General features: G+C 42.0%; 1 protein-coding gene across 1 annotated transcript in view; it reads left to right on the top strand.

Moving 5' to 3' along the window:
* The window catches only part of PKD1L1 (polycystin 1 like 1, transient receptor potential channel interacting), a 174,504-nt gene that overhangs the window by 128,022 nt on the left and 23,675 nt on the right, over nt 1-22,807 (top strand). Inside the window, exons 40-46 of the mRNA XM_075557310.1 lie at nt 787-897; nt 6,957-7,065; nt 8,562-8,645; nt 9,390-9,559; nt 10,506-10,740; nt 15,230-15,334; nt 15,655-15,795. Of these exons, the coding sequence (XP_075413425.1) occupies nt 787-897; nt 6,957-7,065; nt 8,562-8,645; nt 9,390-9,559; nt 10,506-10,740; nt 15,230-15,334; nt 15,655-15,795 (955 nt within the window). The remainder of the gene's footprint in view (nt 1-786; nt 898-6,956; nt 7,066-8,561; nt 8,646-9,389; nt 9,560-10,505; nt 10,741-15,229; nt 15,335-15,654; nt 15,796-22,807) is intronic.

The raw sequence follows: 22,807 nt of genomic DNA, 5'->3' as shown, positions 1-22,807 counted from the left end.
TTTAGGAAGGCGTAGAACTGCCCTGTAGGTTTTTGAGACTGTCATTCTTGACAAGAGTAGAAAATGTCATCTTTCTCCAGAGGAGCAACTTGTGGTTTTTAAACTACTGGCCTTGTGGTTAGCAGCCCAGTATGCAGCTTACTACACCACCAGTAAATTGATTCTAAAATCAATAGGGATAGCAAATGAACTAGAATAGGTGAAATTAATCAGAAAAGGATGAAAAAAGTGGAAGGCACCACACTATTTGATGTAAGACTTATGATGTGCCTACAACGATGAGTGTAGTATGGATGAGAGTGAAGCAGAAAAGAGCCCATACATAGAGCCACATTAAGGCTGAGCACTCAGACTCACTGCCACGAGTTGATTCGATGCATAGCAACACCATAGGACAGGGTAGAACTGGCCATGTGTGCTTCTGAGACTGTAACTCCTTATGGAAGTAGAAAGCCTCATCTTTCTCCTGGGTAGCAGAAGGTGGTTTTGAATCAGTGACCTTGTGATTAGCAACCTAATGCTCAACCACTATGCCACCAGGACATTTTTATTTTTTGCATTTTGACAGCTTATTTCCCCAGTATATTCTGTTCAAAAGACTGTCCTTCGTTTAATAACATTCACACAGCACATAACTCACACTTTATATAATTTTTTTCTCTCAGGAATATCTTCTAAGGAATTTAAAAGCATATTTCCATTAAAATGTTTCATTGACTGAAAGAACTATGTAAATATATGCATGGATTTGGGAAATATATTAATATTTAAATACTTTTCTTTCAGAGACTTTTTCATGTCCATTCTCATGTTCATTCTGCTGGCGTTTATAATATATGGGAAATTCTCCCAGGATGAATATGCTCTGAATCAAGCTATCCGAGATGAATTTACCAGGTAGGAACTTTTAGTAAATTTCTATATTTTAGTCTAAAAAGAATATCTCCCATGTTTTAATATTTCTGAAATTAGTATGCATGTTATTATCAATGTGCATATTAGATGTAACATTACCTTTTTAACTGGAGAAATTTTATTAAACCATTGGTTAGATTTCATTTTTACCTGCCAAAATGATCCGTCTGATACTTTTTTCAAATCAGTTTAGCTACCAATATGAAATGCTGACATGGAGTGCTGAATTTAGTGGCAGAAAATAAAGTAATTCTGTGCTTTCCAAGGTTTGTTTTCTCTTTCTCTGGCAATTATTTTCCAACAAATTCCTTCCGGCTTTTTATGATAGTGTTACCTTGGACCAAGTGATTTGATTTTATGTAAATTACCTTTTGTTCCATTTTTTGGCAGGGGTGAATTACTGGAAAACCAGTATATTTTTTCATAGTATTTCAGGGCATAGAATTTCATCTTCTGCAAAAAAGGATGATTAATATCCAACTAGTTAATAGCTAACTCATGTTATCTCACATGATCTACTAGTAAAGTAAGACATAGATATCCTTGTTAAAAAAAAGTCTGAAGTCTATTTAATTTCATCTAACCTTTTTAAATTTTTTGTTTATTTTTAATAATTCTACAGATATACAAATCACATATCATACATTTTAATAGTGCAATCACATTTATAAGAGTTGTAAAACCATGACCACAATCAGTTCCAAGACATTTCTTCCTATTTGTACTCGCTGTTAGCTCCCTATTTCCTGCCAACCTACCCTGTCATGTCCCTTTCCATCTATTGATCCAGTCATGGTCTCTCTAGGTTTACCTAATCCGGGTTTCACATAGAGAAAATCAAGGCAGAACACAATGAAACAACCTAACAAGAAGGACACAATTAGATAAAGAAATTGAATATCTCAGTAGTGAAATTAAGTAATATTTTCTACCTCTCCCTTTACAAAAGCAGCAGTTAATTTCATTAAAAACTAATTTCTTACTCTCCCTTTTGCTCAGATGAATGGTTTATGCCAGTAGATGGTGGTATGTACAAAAGAAAGAAATCCTCTTGGTAATTTCTCTCTGGAATTGGAAAATTGTGTTTACCTCACATTTCACAAATCAGCTTTCCTTAATATATTTCTCATATGGTTAACTTTTAATATGAAAAATCAGAATTATTACAACAAAGAAAATATTTGTGACACATCTCATATACACCTTCGATTAATTCATAACTCACAGCAAAATATGCCACTGCATTTTGTTGCCCTCATATTTCCTACAAAGAGGCAGTGACCACATTACTTCTGGCTGTTCTGGGCATCAAGCAGTGGTATTATTTATCTATGTTAGTTTACAATGGAATGCTTGACTTAGATTCCCCACACACACACCTTTACCACTCGGTGTATAATCATGAAACAATGGCATTTACCAGTATCGTAGAAAGAAGAACTAGAGTCCAGTAGGGAATAAATGAATTAAATAGAAGTCAAGGATTAGGGTAACAGCTCTTATTTGGCAACTACGTGGTGTTGTGTCAGTCCTTTGACTCTGGGCCTTTAGTGTTGTCATCTGTAAATTGAAGCACGCTGATTCCTTGATTTCTAATTCTTAAGAAAGGTAGTGTCATGTATTGAATTTCTTCTTATTTAAGTGGTTATAAATCAATAAAACCAGAACCTACTACCATCAAGTTTATTCCAACTCATAGAAACCCTCTTTAGGGTTTCCAGAATTATAAATCTTTATGGGATCAGTCCAACACTTACCTAGCAGCATCAATTATAAGTAATACAAAATAAAAATAAGTTACCACTCAATGAAATAGGTGTTTTCTCTATGTACCATGTATTGATAATAACTGTGGGTTTTATCTTTTAAATTGCTCTGCTATTTTGTATACTCATTTTAATTACTTGAATCAGTACAGACAGTACAAGAATGTTCTTATTTTTAAACTTTTCACTGTGCTTCTTGTAGGCAGTGTATTTATAGATCCTGTCTTCTAATCCAGTCTGCTACTCTCTGTCTGTTGATTTGCACATTTAATCCATTAATATTCAATATCATTAATATATGTGGATTTGTTGCTGTCATTTTGCTGCGTGTTTTTGTAGTGTTATTTGTCTCTTTGTTCTTCCTATATTCCTGTGCTGTTGTGAATACTGTTTTCAGTGTTGATTTCTGCGTGGTGTTCCCTTGTATATTAATCTCATGTTGGTCTCCTTTATGAATTCTCTGTCCAGAGTGTTTCCCTTAGTATTTTTTGTAATGCTGATCTTGTTTTCACAACTTCCTTTGAATTTTCCTTGCCTGAAATACCCATTTTTCTCCACTCCACCTACATTTTGGGGGAGATTTTGCTGGATGTAAGATTCTTGGTTGACAGCTTTTTTTCTCTCAGGTTAACATGTCATTCCATTTGTCTTCTTGCCTACATGGTTTCCTGAATCTGATTTCTGTGGTTTCCAGGGGATGTGGGCATTAGAGATGTTAACACTACTCTGAGGCTGTGGTGGCTGTGTATCAAGACAAGAGCAAGAAGGGGGATAAAACACAAAATACAATCCTAGCCTCTCCTCTAATTGTGGAACCACGTTAACTCCAGGCCACTTTGAGTATCAGAGTCTTCACCAGAGTTGAGCGCTTGAGTCAGAGCTGAAAGGTCGATTATAGCCTCTGTGTCCAGCCAAGTGTGAACTTCAGACTTTTGGCCCCTCTTGACCCCAGGGTGCCATGATGAACCTGGTATTAATCAGCCTCCTCTTTACTAGTCTCTGTGATAGTTGTTTAGGGTCATAGGAACACATGGGTGGAATTTAATCAGCTTGAAGCTTGATTTGAGGGTGATGAGATAAATAACTTTCCAAGGCCAGCCCCCTTCTCTCTCTCTGGTGATCGGAGCAGCATGCTATTTTTTTTGCCTCAACCATGTGCTGCACTACCTGTGAGCTAAGCCAACCCATGGATCTTGTTGCTCTTTTGAGACCTGCTTTGCCAAGCTGCTGGTGGATCTTGCAGATGTGAGTACATTGCTAGAGCTGGAAACTCCATCAGGGCCTGCTTCACTCTGCTCCTGTTCTACCAACTGTTGCTGTCCCACCCTGCTGTCTGTTCCCTTTAGGCTAACTCTACCTGCCTTGCCTGAGGGAAAACTGTCTGCTTCCTTGACTTTGGAGAGTATATTAACTGTTTCACGAAAATGAGTTGAACTGAGTCCTCTATACTGCTGTATGGACTAATTAGCCTTTGTATTCCTTCTCGCTGTATGTGCCTAAATTATATATATATATATATATATATATATAATTCATAAGTGTCCTGGTTTTGTTTCTCCAGAGAACCCTGCCTAATACAATCTCCCATGTTATGTTTTGATCCAATCAAATCCGCCCCTCTTTTAGAGGGCACTTGCCACCACAGGAGTGTGGAAGGATGCATGAAGGATGGATGAAACCATCCTCTGGTTAGAGCAGATTGGATCCTGGGTAATTTTTTGTTCACCCTGTGGGTTGGTGGAGCAAGAGATTGGACCATGTGTTAGTCTGGGTAGACTAGAGAAATAAATCCAGTGACACTCATGTGTGTGTAAGAGAGAGTTTTGTATCAAAGAGTAATTGTATATTAAGAAAACATCCCAGCCCAGTCCAGATCAAGTCCATAAGTCCAATATTAACCCATATATCTGATACCAGTCTATAAATTCCTCTTCAGACTCACACAACACATACAATGGGAGATCACAAGGGAGTGGGTGGAAAGTCTTATGGATCCAGTGGCAGTGGAAGCATCTCAGCACTGACATGGATCTCCATGTGGCTCCTCCAGCGCCAGGGTTCTGGCTCCATCAGCGTAGCTCCATGGGGCTTGTCAGCAGGAAGATGAAGCAGAGAGTGTATGTTCCACCCCCAGGGAAAAAGACAGGGATTTCCCAGAATTCTCAGGAGAAGGCCATGCCCACACAGAGGCCTCATTGGCTATGGCCTGATTGACAGGCTAGACTCCACCCCTTTGCTCAAGTTGGCAGGAGATGCTGTAACAGTGAAACACCAGTTCTCTTTTTGTCAGGTGTTGTGAGAGGAGTGGTTCATCTCTTAGTTGGTTAGCTACGAGGTGGCTGTTCCTCCTGATCTCTTTGCATGGCTTCTACCCTGTAATTTTCAGGGCACTTTTATTTCTCAGAGATTTAACACTCCAGTTTTCTTCTGTATCTGCTTTTGTCACATCCATGTTGAAGAGGGTCAGAGCAGTGTGTCCGCCACCTTTAGTGGAAATCCTCAAGGGATAGAGTATTCTTGAATTATTTAGTACCTCAATCAGTTCTGGGTCTCTTTTCTTCATTGCTGTCCAAACTGTAGAGCAAATATCAGGAAGTGATAACAGTTTAACTGAAGGCTTCAAAAATACAATTATGACTTTAAAATTGATAATTTATTATTTTATGAAAACACAAAATGTGGAGTATGTTATTTACAACTGTAAAAATCTGTCTGTTAAGTGAGATGAAATAGTCTTCTTCCTGAGAGCAGGTGTTTAAATTTTTTTCTCTATTGAAATTAACCATCTTTCTTTATCTTTCTCCACTCCCTAACTTTCCCTATTACCCTCAACTCTACTCTCCCTCAACCTCATCATAATTGCCTCTCTGCATTTGTTCATTGTTTTCCTTCCTCTTACTGAGGCTGTGAATGCTGGAACAGTCACATGATCTATAGTGGATCAGACTGCTATGACCCATTGAGGTTTTCATTGACTGATATTTGGATGTAAATCACCAGTTGATCCTTTTTAGTCTATCTTAGCCTAGAAGCTCCACTGAAACCTGTTCAGAAATCAGGAAAACATGTAACTCTCCACTACCTGGCAGATTGTAGCTGTGCATGAGGGGTATTGGCCTGGAATTTAAGATCAGTCTCCTGAATTGAAGGTGAGGATTCTACCATCAGGCTACTGCTTCATGTTGACTCCTTATGACACACCATTACTGCCCCACATCACTGCAGTTCGCAGAAGCATGTGAGTGGCTCTTTTTATTTGTTGTACTTTTTATGGAAACCAAGGAAAGGGAGTAATGTGTTCAGTAGGCAGTGCATGGTGAGAAAGGACTTGGATAGTGATCCATGTGCCCTAGGACTTCCTACTTTTCCGCCTTCCTCCATTGCTAGTGTGTAGCAACCACACTAGCCTCCACGTTGTTCCTCATCCTGCCAGGCACCTTCCCACCACAGCGCGTGGCCCTGCCTCCTCTCTGCCTGGAATGCCTTCCTTAGAATGTTAATATGGCTCACCATCCATTTCTTCGGGTCTTTAGTCAAATACCACCTTCTGCTGAAGGTTTGCCTACCTATCCTACTGCATGCTTTCTTTTCTGTTTAGCCTTTTAAAAACATTTATTGACCAACAGAGTCAATATTTATTGTTTGTTTGTTTTCGAGGAAATCTAGTGACACAATGGTATGCGCTCAGCTGCTAACCAAAATGTTGTGAATTTGAACCTACCAACAGTTCCATGGGAGAAAAGACCCAGACGTCTGCTCCCAGAAAGATTTCAGCCTGGGAAACCCTTTAGGGAAGTTCTATTCTGTCTTTTGTGGTCACTATGATTTGGCATCAACTCAAGGGCACACACCAGCAATATCATTCCTGTTTCTTCACACAAGGAAGGGACTTGGTTGTATGCTTCCCAGTGCCTCTACCAGTGCCTGGCTCACAGTAGTTACATAGCACTGTTGGTTGCATGAATAAGTGAGTGCATGAATATTCACCACGTGGAGCCCTAGTGGCAATGTCAGGTAAGTATTGGACTGGTAACTGCAAGGCTGGTGGTTCAAGCCCAGCAGACACTCCATGGGAGAAGTATAAGACAATCTAGTCCCATAAAGATTGCAGCCTCAGAAACCTGAGTAAGTAGCATAATGAGTTCTGGGCTTTTGGACTACAACGTAAATGTGCTTCTGGTTTAAATTTCTTCACATTCCTTAAACAATATTTAATGTGAATCAGAGAAAAAGTTGGTAGGAAAACCAATGTTTTTCTTTTGTTCTTGCAATAAGAAGTATTGAGAACTCCTTTGGTGGTCTGAAAGGTTTTGATGACTGGTGGGAGTGGAGTCTGACCAAGCTTCTAGATGGCCTGTATGGGGACAACATGCAGAGGGCTCAGGTATGTCTTCCACGTTCTTCTCCCTAAAAGTATAACGTCTGAGCCCACATGGAAGAAGCACACCAGCCTATGTGATCACGAGGTGTCAAAGGGATCAGGTATCAGGCATCATCAGAACAAAAAAAATCATATCATTATGAATGATAGAGGGAGTGCAGAGTGGAAACCCAAAGCCCATTTGTAGGCCACTCTACATCCCCTTACAGAAGGGTCTTGGGGAGGAGATGAGCCAGTCAGGGTGTGATGTAGCAATGTTGAAAAATACAAGTTTCCTCTAGTTCCTAAATGTTTCCTCTCCCCACCGACTATCATGATCCCAATTCTATCTACAAATCTTGCTAGACCAGAGGATGTACACTGGTACAGATAGGAACTGGAAACACAGGGAATCCAAGGCAGATTATCCCTTCAGGACCAGTGGTGTGAGTAGTGATACCGGGAGGGTGGGTTGGAAAGGAGGAACTGATTACAAGGATCGACATATAACATCCTCATTGGGGGAGGGACAACAGAAAAGCGGGTGAAGGGAGAAGTCAGAGAGTGCAAGATATGACAAAATAATATTATCAAAAATTATCAAGGGTTCATGAGAGAGGGGGAAGCAGGGAGGGAGGGGAAAAACAAGCTGATGCCAGGGGCTTAAGTGGAGAACAAATGTTTTGAGAATGATGAGGACAATGCATGTACAAATGTGCTTTACACAATTGATGTATGTATGGATTGTGATGGGTTGTATGAGCCCCTAATAAAATGATTTTTAAAAAAAATACAACTTCTGAAGCACCATATGCATGACAGTAACATGAAACTGTTAAATATATCTATGCTCTTCTTCCCTTTGCATAATGCAATGACACCATTCCCCAGATTAATAAACTTCCAGGCCTTAGATAGATGTGGGAGTCTGGTGGCCCCAAAGGAACTCTGAGGTTGATGGCATAAAGAGTCAACAAACAGAAAGTTCGAGTTCAGTTTGAAGAGCTCCATGACCAGGAATCACAAGGGGCTGTTGTAGAACCAAGCCTTCTTCCCAATAAATGCCTGAGATGGGAGCTTGTTCCAAGTTCTAGCTAAGAAGTTGTGATGGGACATGCATTTTTAATAACTGTATTTTTAACTTACCTTTTATTGTCTACATTTTTCCTTTTATAAAATGACTGCATTCTGAATTTCTCAACCAGTTTGTTTATGTATTCTGTGTAATCATATCCATTGAAACTGAAAATATTTTTAAAAGATAAGATTCTTATTGAATACAAAGTATGAAAGTACCATTTGCATTTTAGACTTTCCAGGAGAAGACTGTGGAGATAATTACTGACATTCTTGGCATATTGGTTAACATCTGAGAATGTCATTAACATGAAAATAAGTGGCTGACCTCAAGAATCTAGTAGGCAAAGCTACCCAGCACATACTCACACCTTCTTAGTAATACTTGATGATGCTGTGTTTAAGTTTATATTATTTCCATTTAATTTTTTTTCTGATTGTAGGCCGGAGCTCTTGGAGGGAAATGCTATCTAATTGGCACTGTAATAATTAAACAGCTAAATAGTCCTCCAAACAACTTTTGCAAGGTACGATATTCTTTTCTTCTCTAAAAAGAAATTATATTCAAACCGCATAGGAAATATTTAAGGAACCCTGGTGGTGTAGTGATTAAGCACTCAGCTACTTACCAAAATGTTGATGACTCAAATCCATGGGAGAAAAGCTCTAGGGAGCTGCTCCTGTAAATAAGACAGCTGAGGAGACGCTGGGGGGAGGGGAGTCAGGCTTGTTTCGTTCTAGAGTTGCTGAGATTTATAATCAACTCCACATGATCACAAAAACGAGAGACATTTGGACCAGAAACTGGTAGACACGTTTTAATTTTCTCTGGGTTCTGGCTAATACTTTGTAATGCATGCGTTGCCAGGCTTGGAGCCACGTCAGCGTTTCCTTTTCCTCCCAGCCTTCCTCAAAGTCTTTTGCTGTTAGGCACTGCTACAAGGCTAGTGGGTTCATGGTCTGACCTCCAGGGACCTCAGTAAAACCTCAGTGCTTTATATGCTAAAAGTAGAATTCTGACCAAGTTATTTTTCTAATTGTGCCTCCTACCTATGAGAACTTTACCTCTAACCTGCCTTTTAGTCAGATGATATTCAGATTGTCCGGCCCAGTCAGTATGATATCCTAGGTTCCTAGATGCTCTGCAGGTTTAGCACATCTTGTGCCCCACAGTTTAGACTATGGGGTATGGTTATAAGGGGCCCTCCTGTGTCTGCAGAGTGGAATTTTGAAATATGTACCTGTTACTTCTCTGGTTATGTCTTTCACAGCTTCCCAGATCATTTTCAGCTCTTATCAAAGATGTGTCCCCTGCATGTAGCCTCAAAGTTGGAGGGCTGGTAGACTCCGACATGATAGGCCCAGCTTACCGAAATGCAACCACCAGTCCTCCTACAGATGGCACAAGGGAAAATAGTGCCCTGCGCCTGGGCAAAACAAGGTCAGTGTGTTCAGAGGGCAGCAATCATCTTTGACAACTACACCTTCTCAGAAAGCCTCAGGAGCAGGCATGTCAGGCCACAGTAATGGAAAGAACCAGAGGTCCCAAAGGATTAGGGCAAGACGTTAGCATTGTTAGATCATAGAAAAGTAACTTGCTCAAGATCACCAGCTTGTGTGCAACAAAAGCAGAATTCAGAGCCAGCTCTTCAGACTCTTAAGTCCTTATGAAGAATCTAGCAGAACATGTTTCCAAAAATGCTTAATTTGTTCTTGACGGTCTGGGATCATGGACACGGTGCTTCATTTAATCCAACTGTGAATTAATGCTGGTATTACTTTTGTATGGCATTGTATGGAGGAAAGAACTGAGCCTTAGAGAGACTGAACCATTACTGACGTGGTCAGGCTTTGCAGCAACAAGCCTGGGGTACCCTATGTCTTGCCTCGTAGGCTTTGAAGGCTGCATCCTCCTTCGCTTGCTGTCAGGATTAAACTAATACCATGTGGTGCCCCTGCTTGATGTTTAGAGTAATGTATGTCTTTGAAGAATTATATAGTAAGGAAAGAAAAGGAAATAATCCAGTAGGTACTAAATGTAGATTGTTTAAAAGCTTTCTTGAAACAATGAGGTAATTGCAGAGGAAGATAACTGAATATTGTGGGGGCCTTGGTGCTGAAATTCTGGCAGTAGAAACCCTCTGGTCTGCAGCCCCCCTGCCTGCATGTTCACCCTGGCCACTGAAGGCTAGAGGGTAGGGCAGAGAAAGGGGGACAAAGGGCTATTGAGTGAACTCCACAAATGCAGAATGGCCCATCTGTGGAGTTCTTTGAAGCTCAGAGGTTGTTTTCCTTAAGACTTGACTGGGACATTCCAATGTGGAGGGCCCTGCTGGGTGGATGTGTTGTGGACTTCAAAGCTTTTCCATACCCCCTTTGACTTGCAGGTCTGAAGTCTACACAGCCCTGATCAATCTCAGGGCCAAGCAATGGATCAGGAAAGACACCAAAGCTGTGTCTGTGCACTTCACCCTCTTCAACCCTCCAACCCAGCTCCTCACCAGCGTGTCCCTCAGAGCAGAAGTACTACCTGCAGGAAATGTCCTTGTCTCCTCTCAGGTGCAATCAGTCCGCATCTTCTTCAGTGACTCGTCCATGAGCTACCTCCTTCTGCTTCTTGAGGTGAGTTCAGGGCAGCTGTCCGCATCATACACCCGGCAAGAATGACTCTTGCCAAGAGATAGGCTCTCTGCCCAGAGGACCCATCCCCATCCAGAGTGGGCCCCAGTCCTGTGAAGCAACAGGCATTAATTTTAGGTGTTGTGAGGGGAAAAATAATAAGACCCTTTTGACCAGTGCAAACGTAGAACCAGGCAGTCAACGAATTCATCTCAGGAAGACTGAGACTTATGATCCTTCCCGTGGGTCTTGGTAATGTGACGACTCCCCGAGAAGCCAGCCACTTCTCATGTTGATGTAGCTTAAAAAAAAAAAAAAAACTCAAGAGCACAGGAAGTCATTGTACATATTTTTAGCCAGGTTTTCAGCTATATTTAAGTTTTTAGTGTGAAGAGCCAAGATTTATTGACTTTTGGGGTGAAATATACACAACAGAAAAATGAGTGGGGAAACAAGTTGCCTTAGGAATATAACCAACAAGCCCACATGGTGACCGCATGTGTGTCAGAGTGGTTCTATTTGGAAAGCAGATCTTTGCGTCTTTCTTCCAAAGGGCCTCTGGGTGGAATCAAACTCCAAACCTCCCAGTTCATAGCTGGTCATGTTAACTATTTGTGCTACTCGGGGAATGAAGAGTGTAGAAACTCATGAGAGGTCTGAGTCTATGAATTGCTCATGACAGTAAAGGTTGTGATTGTCAGTGAAGCCACAATGCCGTGCTTGTCTGTAGGGATGGGAAGGGAAGGCTGTAGGAGAACAGTCTGGAGGAAAATAAGGGGGCAAGGCACTCACCTCAAATGTCAAATCTCTTGTTTTTGTTAGGTGTCACTTCAGTGAATCAGTTTCAGTTCATAGTGGCCCCAATGGCAATAGAATGAAACACTTCCTGGTCTTGTGCCATCCACAGCCATTGCCGTTGGAGCCCATCGTGGCAGCTCCTGTGTCAATCAGTATTGCTGAGGGCCTTTCTCTTTGTGGCTGACCCTCCACTTTCCCACCATGATGTCCTTCTCCGAGGTCCATCCCTGCTGATGCTGTGTCTGAAGCACATGAACAACAATCTTACTAAGCTTGCTTCAAAGGTTGTTCTAAGTTAAGGTTCACATATCTTGTCGTGAGCCCTGAACCCAAGAGAGTCTTGCTATTAGATTTTTAGAACTTCACCAACAATCCCAAAGATCTTAAAAGTGACTAGTCCAACTTTACTTCAGACTATCAGACTACCATCTCCCCTAGAAGCCAGTAACTCCCCACACCGCCTGCTCCTCACTGCTATCACCTCAGGGAAGTCATCTTTGATTCTTCCATTTCCTCACCATTCACATTCCATCTACCAGCAATCCTATCCAGTACTTCCAAAATACCGGTTGATCCGGAATCTTTCCATCTCCACTGCTACTGTCTTGTCATCCAGAAACCACCGTCTCTCACCCAGACAGCTGTGACAGTCCGACCTACTCCTCCTGACCGCCCCCCCCCCAATCTCTGTTCACACAGTGCCACAGTGACCGTGTTCCGTATACACTGAATGCTCTATCCCCCTACTTAAACACTGCTCACTTCCCAGCGCATTTGGAATAAAAGAAAAGTCTATGGCACAGCTTGACCTGACTCTTGCCCTTGCTATGCTGCTTGTGATATCCATTTGGTCTTTTCTTTATTTCCTGTCTTTTTCATGACTTTTTCATGTATGTCTTTGATGTCATTCCAGAACTCATCGGATCTTCAGTCATTAGTGTTCAATGTATCACATGGGACCTTGAGAGGGTCACCAAACCCCTCATAGACATGTTTTAATTGCGTTCATCTCCCATTTGCAGTTCACTCCTAGTCTTATGCTGCTGATGATATTGGCCTTCTCTATCATCTTTTCCATACACGTAGTTGATTTGATTCCTGTGTTTCTCATCCACCTAAGGTCCATGCATAAAGTCATAGGTTACAGTATGTTGCTGAAAAGGTATTTATCATAATGAGTTGTTGATCTTGCAAAATTTTATCATGTGATTTCTGGTGTAGCAAGGTCATATATTCCAACTTCCATTCTTTCATTGTTCCAACTTCCTCCTTCCAATCACAAGTAATTATCACTACATCTTGATTGCATATTTGATCAATGTCAGATTACAGAAGGTGGAAAAATACCTTAAGCTTCATCCGTTTGGGCATTGGTAACTGGGGCATAACTGGTCTTCCTTATACGCACGTGACTATAAGCCCTGTGCAGCAGCACTGTGCGTCAGAACACATCTTGAGATGTCCTCCTGGACCACGAATGCAGTGCTGCTCCTCCTCAATTTATCATCCTTAGCGTAGCAAATTATATCACTGTCTGATTGAAAAGCACCAAAGCCAGCCAACTGAAATTCACAAATACCCAGGATATTAATTTTTATACATTCAATTTCATTTTGACGGCTTTCAATGTTCCTAGATGCATATTGTGAATTTCATGTTCCAGTGATTAATGGGTGCTGCAGCTGTTTCTTCTCATTTTGGGTCATGTCACAAATGAAGGTCTCAAACGCTTTGCTCCATCATTTGGGTCGTATCTGCTGTGAGGAGGCAGCCCTTTTCTGGTTATCTTTTGAGAATCTTCCAACCCGAGGGGCATATCTTCAGTGCTCTATCTAGCAATGTCCCACTGAAGTTTATAATGCTTTCACTGGCTGGTTTTTCATAAATGGATCACCTCATTCTTCTTCCTAAGATGCCTTAGTCTAGAGGCTCTGCTGAAATCTGTCCATTACAGGGGCCTCTGCTGGTATTTGAAATATTGAGGCGCAGCTTCTACACATCGCAGCAATATGTGAGTCACCATAATAGGACAAACTGACCAATAGGTGATGAGTACAAGATTTAAAGGGCTTTAGGAATGCAGTCATCAAGATAAGGGATATAAAAAAGCAATATTTTCAAAGCTGAAAGTTAATAGAAAAAGTCCATGATGATCAAGATATAAACATTTTAAATCAAGACATACTTAGCCTTGATGATGTTTCCTTTTGGCTCAGGCTCCAATATGGGTCTTCTTCACTTTTTAACACCTTTCCATAAACTATTGAAAATGAACTGTGCCCTGTTTACATCTGCAGCTTCCTATAGCAGACTCTTAAAAAACAGTACATATAACCTCAAAAGAAACCAATAGGTAATGTATAAGGGAGCTTAACAGTATTTGTGGGAAATTTTTCTTTCCTTTTACTTTCATTTTTCCATGCGATTTCTAAAGCCTCCTCAGAAAACCTTCTTGTTAATGTGGTTCAATCCCTTCTGAAAAAGGGTTCCATCTGAGCTTGGGTCACGGGTCGCCGCGTGCTGCAGTACAGGGCGGGCAGGTACAGGAGTGGGAGGGTCCGAGGCACAGACAGAGCATGTGAGCCAAGCTGCATAGGGTTCTGAGTTTCGGACGCTCTCTGTGTACAACATGCCATTTAAGTTCATCTGTGAAGTAGTTGCTCTCATTCCTGTTTGGGGGAAGCTGAGGCTCACACGTGGTGCCTGAGAGGCACTCAGTAATGGCGTCTCTGTCTTTCTCTCGAGATAAATGTTATTCTTTATTGATTCTCCTAAAGACAAAACTCTAGCTTAACTGTGAACAAGCGCTCTCTATGGCTGCCTGGCCCTTCAAATGTTTAATTCTTAATGTTACTGAGCACCGTCTCTCTTGCTTTCCTAAAGAAATGGGAACATGCTGACATACGGCGGCCCCGCATGCAGTAGAAGGAAACACTACGCCAAGTACAGGATTGTTGCTGTGTTTGTTTCTCCCAATGGTTTTACTGACACACAATTCACACACAATCGTTCAGTCACATCCAGGCGAGTCGTGCAATCATCACCACGGTCCGTTTTAAGAACATTTTCTTTATTCTCGTGCTCATTGTTGTTCGCTCCCATTTTCTCCCAACCTTCCCTGCCACACCCCAAAGGGGCCCTTAATCCAATTACTGTCTCCATAGGCTTACCTATTCTGGATGTCACATACAGAAAACACATTAAAAACAAAAAAGCACTAACAAGAATAACAAAGTAAAGCAGTTAAAAAAAACTCAATCGGTAAAACAGCAGGAAATCTCAAAATTAGAACAAATGTAAATTAATCACAAAGCAATCAGCTGATAACATTCTAAATTTTTGCCGAACTGCTTTGACTCTACCTCTGCTACTACACAGTCCTGCGTACACATAAACTTACTCTTTAGAGAAGCGCAGAAGGAGGACTAGAAGGGGCCAGCCTGGAGGGGAGGCAGCGGTAAGCTGTATATTCATAGCCCATGGCTTTAATCAGTGCATTGTTTCCCAGGATGTTATTTATACCCTTTGCACCTGCTGCCGCATTTGGCTCTGTGAGTGCTTATGCGTCGAGGTGTCCCATTGTGCCAAAGCTAGCTGAAAAACAAATTTGTTATCCAAACTCTGCAGAGCAGAAAATTAACTTAATTTTAACACTGACTCAAGTTGTTATTTTTATTTATTTTCTCTTCATCAGCTGCTCTTACTGATGCTCAGCATGGTTCACCTCTGCCTTCAACTCTTCAGGATGATGGAGAAAGGCATCGTCCACTACTGGCGAAACATAAACAATTGGCTGGAGGTAGCCCTCTTCTACATTAATTATATGGATACTTTATAAATATATAGATCTATTTCATAATTATATAATCATAAAATAATATGAACAAAGTTATTGCTGTGCATCTGAAAATAAATCACTGTACTGAAAGTTGGTTGTGCACTAGGTAATGCCAGTATTCTTGTAGCTTTCTCCCTTTGTTGTGAATTCCAAAATGGCACTTAAGATGAAGTATCTGTTCAGCAGTTTTAGAGTTAATTCACAACTCCCATCACAGAGTGCAAGGTCAGAACCTTCCTTTGGAGGGTCTCTGAATGGATGCCGTCTGTTTCCTGTTTCAGCTCTCTGTGGTCGGCCTGGGCCTTGCTTACCACGCAGCTTCCAGTCATCTTGTTCTTCTTGCTGGAGATGCTATCAACCAGTATCATAAGGAATTTTTTCAAGAATTTGTGGACCTCCGTCTGCTTGTGTCATGGAATCAGGTATGGCAGGTTTTCGGTGCAACAAGAGTGAGAGCCATTGCACTGTGATGCCAATAACAAGAAGGGGCTCCCAGGCTCTAGAAGTGGTGAGATAGTTGACTCATTGGTACTGGATGGTAATGGCTAGGCTCCTGCGGGATGCTTTAGAGCATGTGTGGGGTAGACCCAAGAACATGGAATGACTCAAATGACAATAAGCTACAAAGGAGCAGGTTTTGATTGAGCTTAAACATGAGATCAGCATGCACTTTTTCAGATGCGTCCTGTCCATTTCTTTGTCCTGAAAACAGTGTTAGAACTAAGTGTTGTTCCCTACTTGCTCCAAGGAAGCATATCAAGGCTCAAGGAAAAGCCCAGACCCTACAATAGGGAGGAGTCCAGCTTCAAAGTCTTTCCTCCTCTTTTCCTCTGGGAGGTTTCCCATGGGAGTTCAATCTCCCTTTAAGGATGGGGAGTTCTCTGCCCACGGAAGCAATACCAGCATGCCCTTGTGCAACTGCACACGACCAGGAAAGAGGCTTCCCATTTGTGGGCCCATGTGGAGGTGGGCAAAATCTGAGAGAAACTGGGGGCGGGGGGGTGAGTGCATCAATACCTTGCAAACTGGAGTGTGGAGTCAAGCCCATCTAACCACACTTTAGCCCTACCCCCCCTCCCCTTCTTTGCTTTGCCCCCTGGCCCTGCCTTTCCTAGGTGAACTGAAAGGTGGTCAGGGCCCTAGCCACATTAGCCCTCCAGAACCTTCCAGCCCAGGACTGGGCTTGCTGCCAGAGCAAACCAGAATCAGCTTGTATGAAGGTGGCACAGGCGATGTTCTGCTCCAGCTTCAGGTCCTCACTTCTCAGTTCCATCTCACCCAGATAATGCCCCTGTTCCATTCTCTCTGCCTTTCGCATTATTGCTATTGCTTTATTCTGTGATCTTAACGCCTGATCCTGCCCCACTGTCTGCCCTCATGGGAAACTTGCTGGGTATGAAGCTCTCAGTTCTTTTACTCCCATGCTTCCTCTTGAGGAAACCCTGTTTCCTGGTGGTGTGTGCTCATCAGAAGTCATGTGTGGAAAGCCACCGATGCCCTCTATAAAAGGGGAGAGAAACAGTGCTCTGAGGGAGCCCCAGAAGAGTAGTCCATATTTGTGGGGTCTAAACCTTTCAAACTTGGGGGCCTTTCTTAATAGACAAGATATTGAATAGCTTCCTTTGGAAATGCACTTACAATGCACTTATGACCTTACAAATAACCTTCTTCTAAGAGGCAGTGGTACGCAGTGGTCTGGAAGTCCCAGGACTGGACACAAGATCAGGTCAGCATCCTCCCCTCATTGGCATCTTCATTAACATCACCTCCTTCTGGAGACTTCTCTCTCCTTCTCTTCTCATTCTTGGTCCTCATGAAACTGATTGGTATCTAGTGTAACCCATCTTATTTAGTTTTTTAGTCATCTCTCTCAACAAAATTGTGAGCTATATGATGGAAGGACCGTATCTCTTTGTTCACTGCTGTTTCATCAGCACGGAGATCAAGGACCTGATGAAGTGGGTGCTCAATAGAGATTTGGTGTTCTCTCTCTCTCTGGGATAGGCGCACCTGGGTGGTACAAATGGTTAGCATGTTTGGCTGCTAACCAATGTTGAGAAATTTGAAGTTCATGCAGCAGCACTGCAGAGGAAAGGCCTGGCACTTTCCTTCTGCATAAGTAGCCATTGAAACGCCAATGGACTCTTTTTACTGGGACACAGAGTAGAGTTCCTGAATCCCACTCAACTTAATGGCGACTGCTGTTGCTCCTTGCCGTGGCAGGTTCGCGTAGGTTGACAGCTCCCTGCATGGCCGCACGCACCCACCTTTCTCTGTGAGTGGGACATCCAGCTTATTCCGACTCGCTACTGGCTCAGAGCCGTGACTTCACTTAGGCTTTGTCTGCTGCAGTTGCCGTGCCATCCATTAGGGCTCCAAGGACCGCCTGACCGATTTTGCCTTTTCTCTCTCAACGTATTTTCAGGAAGAACCTCACTAGTCACTCAGTAGTTAGCCAGGATGTGAGCAGCCTTGAGAAGGGGTGGTGGGGGTGGGGGTGGTGATGGTGGTGATGTGTGTGTGTGTATGTGTGTGTGTGTGTGTGTGTGTGTGTGTGTAGAGTGAAAAATATTGGAAACATTGTAAGATGTTCTTCTCAGGCTTTATGGGCAGGGGATTTTTTTAAAAACAATTTATTAGGGGCTCATACAACTCTTATCACAGTCCACACATATACATACATCAATTGTATAAAGCACATCTGTACATTCTTTGCCCTAATTATTTTCTTTTTTTTCCTCCTCTTTTCTTTTTTTACATTTTATTAGGGACTCATACAACTCTTATCACAATCCATACATATACATACATCAATTGTGTAAAGCACATCCATACATTCCCTGCCCCAATCATTCTCAAAGCATTTGCTCTCCACTTAAGCCCTTTGCATCAGGTCCTCTTTTTTTTCCCCCTCCCTCCCCGCTTCCCCCTCCCTCATGTGCCCTTGGTAATTTATACATCTTTATTTTGTCATATCTTGCCCTATCCAGAGTCTCCCTTCCCCCCTTCTCTGCCGTCCCTCTCCCAGGGAAGAGGTCACATGTGGATCCTTGTAATCAGTTCCCCCTTTCCAACCCACTCACCCTCCACTCTCCCAGCATCGCCCCTCACACCCTTGGTCCTGAAGGTATCGTCCACCCTGGATTCCCTGTGCCTCCAGCCCTCATATGCACCAGTGTACAACCTCAAGGGCAGGGGAACTTTTAAGAAGGATCTCTATCAGGGTAAAAATATATCTAATCTAATCGACCCATCTGACTCATTTCAGTAAGTTGCCGGTATTCTCCCTGGCTTTGGCCTTGGGGAATGTTTTCCTTTGATCCCTTTTTCATCATTGACAATCTATATTGTCCATTATGTGCTCTGCCCCTGCCAGAAAAATATGCCCGAGGAAACGGCCTCTCCCGAGCCTCTCTCTAGTCCAGGTGCCAAATTCTGGTTCCTAATTAACTGAGAACCTATTAAGTAAACGAACTGAGTAAAATATAACATGATATAAGTGTTGGCTCCATGCCAGGCACTGTTTTAAACTCTGTATATGATAAAACAAGATCACTAATATGACATTGAAATAAACTTCTGCTGAAGATAATTAAAGAACATTTGCCGCAGTTCCCTGGCAAAAAATCAGAAGAGGTCATGGAAAAAGGAATATCATTGTTGATATCAGACAGGTCGTGGCTAAAAGCAGACAACACTACAAAGATGTTTCCCTGGATTTCATTTACTATGCAAAGGCATGTGACCACGTGGACCATAACATAGTATGCTCAACACTGCAAAGCAAGGGAATGCTAGGGGCCGTCATGGGGCTCTTGTGGAACCTCTTCAAAGAACAAGAAGCCATTTGAGCAGAACCAGGGGGACTTGCACAGTTTAAAACTGGGGAAGATGTACAGCAGGGTTAGAGCCTTTCAATATATTTATTCAGACTGTCTGATGAGCAAAGAATCCAAGACAAAAACTGCATCATCAGGACTGGAAGTAGATTAATTAGCAACTTGGGATATGCATATGGCCCAACCTTGCTTGAAGTAAGTGCAGAGCTTGAAGCCCTTACTGATGAAGATCAAGGACCACAATATGGATTAAAACTCAGCATTGTTGTTTTAATCCACACAACCAGACCAACCAACCAACATTACGATAAGTGGAGAAAAGCTTGATGTTTTCATTTTGCTTGATCCATAGTCAATACCCATGAAAACAACAGTCAGTAAATCAAAGCTAGGCTTGCTTTGGGCTAACCTGCTGCCGAAGACCTTCTCTACCTCAGACACACTTGTAACCCGAGGACTTAAGACTGAAAACCCATGGTGTCTGAGGAAGAAGACAGCTGTATCCAGATTGCTGAACGGTTGGTAGGCGGACAAACGTGGTCTTGCTACATCAATACCCTAGATGCTGTATTAAATATCTATTATTCCAGCAAACCTATAGCTGATATGCTCAGTGGCTATTATTGTCAAATTTCCCTGACAATCAACTCCCACTCTTTGTATAAATAGCATCCAGACACAAAAGGATTGATTCTGTGCAAGTGAATAATTCAGGTACTGTGATACGGAGTTAGCCTACATTGGCTCAGTGTCACTCTCTTAACAGAGCTTTAAGAAATTCGTATCAGGGGCTACTCAAAGACAACATTAATGAAAGATTGTTATACCCCAGGGGGATGATCGATAACACGATCTTCCATAATAACAAGGAAGTTTTGAAAGGGAGTCAAAGGCACATTAAACAAACAAACAAACATAGACCCAGGAGTGAGTTTGGGGGGGTGGGGGCACATTAAAGTCTAGCTCCAATTTAAGAACAATTAGTTTTTGCCTCAAGGCCTTCCAGAAGGGACCACAGAAGATATGGGTGCTGTAGCAAAATGTGGTGAAGAAATTAAATGGTGCTCAGTTAGCAGATAAAATAACATCTGAAGTCTTAAAGGCTTGTTTCCAAACAAGCAGCCATCGAAGTGAGATATCAACTAAGTCCACATGGAAAAAGTGCACTAATATCAGTAACCCAAGAATTGTAAATCATATAACCCAAAGCCAAAGAAGGGCATAGTATTAGAGCCTAAATTGTGAGAAACTGGTTTGCTATTGATGACAATGGGAGCACAAGATACATTTGTGGGAACTACAGAGGAAATATGCCTCTGATGACCCACAGAAACTCATATATGTAAGGGAGAGAGTTTTATATGTAGGGTAAGTGTACATTCAGAAAGCATCCCAACCCAGTCCAGTCCAAGCCCATAAGTCAGACTTGGCCCATACATCTGACACCAATCTACAAAGTCCTTCTCAAATTCACAAAACACACACAATGATGCTGAATGCAGGAGGATCACAGGACATTGGGTAGAAAGTCTTTTAATCCAGTGTAAGTATCTCAGTGCTGGCAGGGGTCTCCACGTGGCTTCTCCAGCACCCAGGGCTGCATCAGGATAGGTCCATGTGGCTTCTCCTCAGGGATGTCTCACAGGAAGTGAGCCTTGCCAGCTAAGGCAGCCATACACTGGTCTGACCATCAGAGAATGAGAGACCAGAGAGGCAGAAGGGCTAGGCCCACCAAGCCATTTATCTCTCTGCTCTTCAATTAATCCCGCATGTGTTTATTGGCCAAGTTGGCACAACAAACCTTCACTATCTCACCCTCTGTCTATAAGAGAGGGATGGGAGGAAAGTGGATACCAAATAGAGTGCATTGGAGAAATGACTGTAGAAGATCAAGATGATAAGTCAAATCAAGGTTGACTTGACGGATTAGAACCTTGTCAGTTGATCCCTCTCTGATGCGTTAGGCCTGATCTGTTTTCAACATTTTCTCTATATTTTGTGTGTTTTGTTCATTCACATTGGGGTTTATCGCAGGTGTGTTATATCATAGGGGTCACCCTCTTGAATTTTTGTTATAATTTTTTTCTGTTTTTCAGTATGTGAAACCCAGGATTGATGAATCTATAGGGACAGCAAGTCGAGTAAGGGTTTCTGTGGTTACAGTGGGGGGTGGTGGTGGTAAAAGGGAGCTGATGTCAGGAGTTCAAGAAGGAAGAGAATGTTTGGAAACGGATTGTGCCAGCAAGTGTACAACACTGCAAGGTGTCATTGAGCTACGGAATGACATATCTGTATTAACTTCCAATAAAGTGGTTTTGAAAATAAATCAATAGCGCTAAAAAGCAAAAATGTCACTTTGAGGACTCTTTTACAAAGTATTTTTAAGTGCTTCATATGCATGTGAAAGTTGAACAAACAATAAGGAAAACTGAAGAGGAAGCAATGCCTTAGAATTGTGGTGTTGGTGGAGAATAATACATATAATACGAACTGCCAGAAGAATGAACAAATATATCCCAGAAGAAGCACAGCCAGCATGTTCTTTAGAAGTGGGATGGCCAACTTTGTCTCACACACTTAGAATGCAGCAGTCCCTGGAGAACCCTTCATGTTTGTAAAACAGGTGGTTAGTAGAAAGGGGAAGGTCTTCAACAAGATATATCAACACAGTGGCTGCAAAAATGGGCTCAAACATAGTGATTGTCAGGCTGACACAAGACCAAGCAGTATTTTGTTCTGTTGTGCACAGGTTGTGAGGAACTAGAACTGATTTGATGGCACCTAGGAACAACATGGACATTAAACTATACAATCTTGTAAAAAGACATACACACTCACATATAGGTAACAAAAAATAGTGCACACACACAAATACAGGACAGAACCTATGCTGTCCAATATGGTAGCCATGAGCCACATGCAACCACTGAAAACTTGAAATGTGGCTAATTCAATTTGAGGCGTGCTCTAAGTGTAAAATATAACCACTGAATTTCATAAGTAGCAGGAAAGTGAAGCATGTAAAATATCTAATTAATGTTATATTGGTTTTATCTTGAAATAACATTTTAAACACACATGGATAAATAAAACATAACATGTCTTACCTCTTTACTTTTTAAAACTATGGATCCTAAAAAGTATAAAATTATACCCGTTACTCTCATTGAATTTACACTGAGCTGTAGCCCCTCTCATCCCCCCACCCACACCCATGCCCATCTTCTCTGAAGGGCCCCAAAGGTATGAGACAGAGTTTTTATTGTCAGACTTCCTGTTGGCCTGTGATGATTAATAAAAAAACACATTCCTATGGCCTTTGGTCATAGAGATTTTCATATCCAGCTCTTATTTATTTAATTTAAAATCTTGGTGAGATTACATGAAATTGTATACCTTAATGTATTTATTTCCCTATAAAACCCCTGGGGAAATGTTAAAAGTGTGTGTTGGCATTGCATGAGGGCCTGAGAAGGAGACACGGAACAGGTTTTCCCAAAGGCTGGATGTGAACCAGGTCACCATTTTACCAGCTGCCTATTCACTCATTTATCTGGACCTTAATTTGCATTGCCAAAAAATGGGAGTACTGTTA

This window comes from Tenrec ecaudatus, chromosome 9 (assembly GCF_050624435.1).
Source record: "Tenrec ecaudatus isolate mTenEca1 chromosome 9, mTenEca1.hap1, whole genome shotgun sequence".
Classification (NCBI taxonomy): domain Eukaryota; kingdom Metazoa; phylum Chordata; class Mammalia; order Afrosoricida; family Tenrecidae; genus Tenrec; species Tenrec ecaudatus.
The sequence above is the reverse complement of the archived record's forward strand: the minus strand, read 5'-3'. Positions and strand labels throughout refer to the sequence as shown.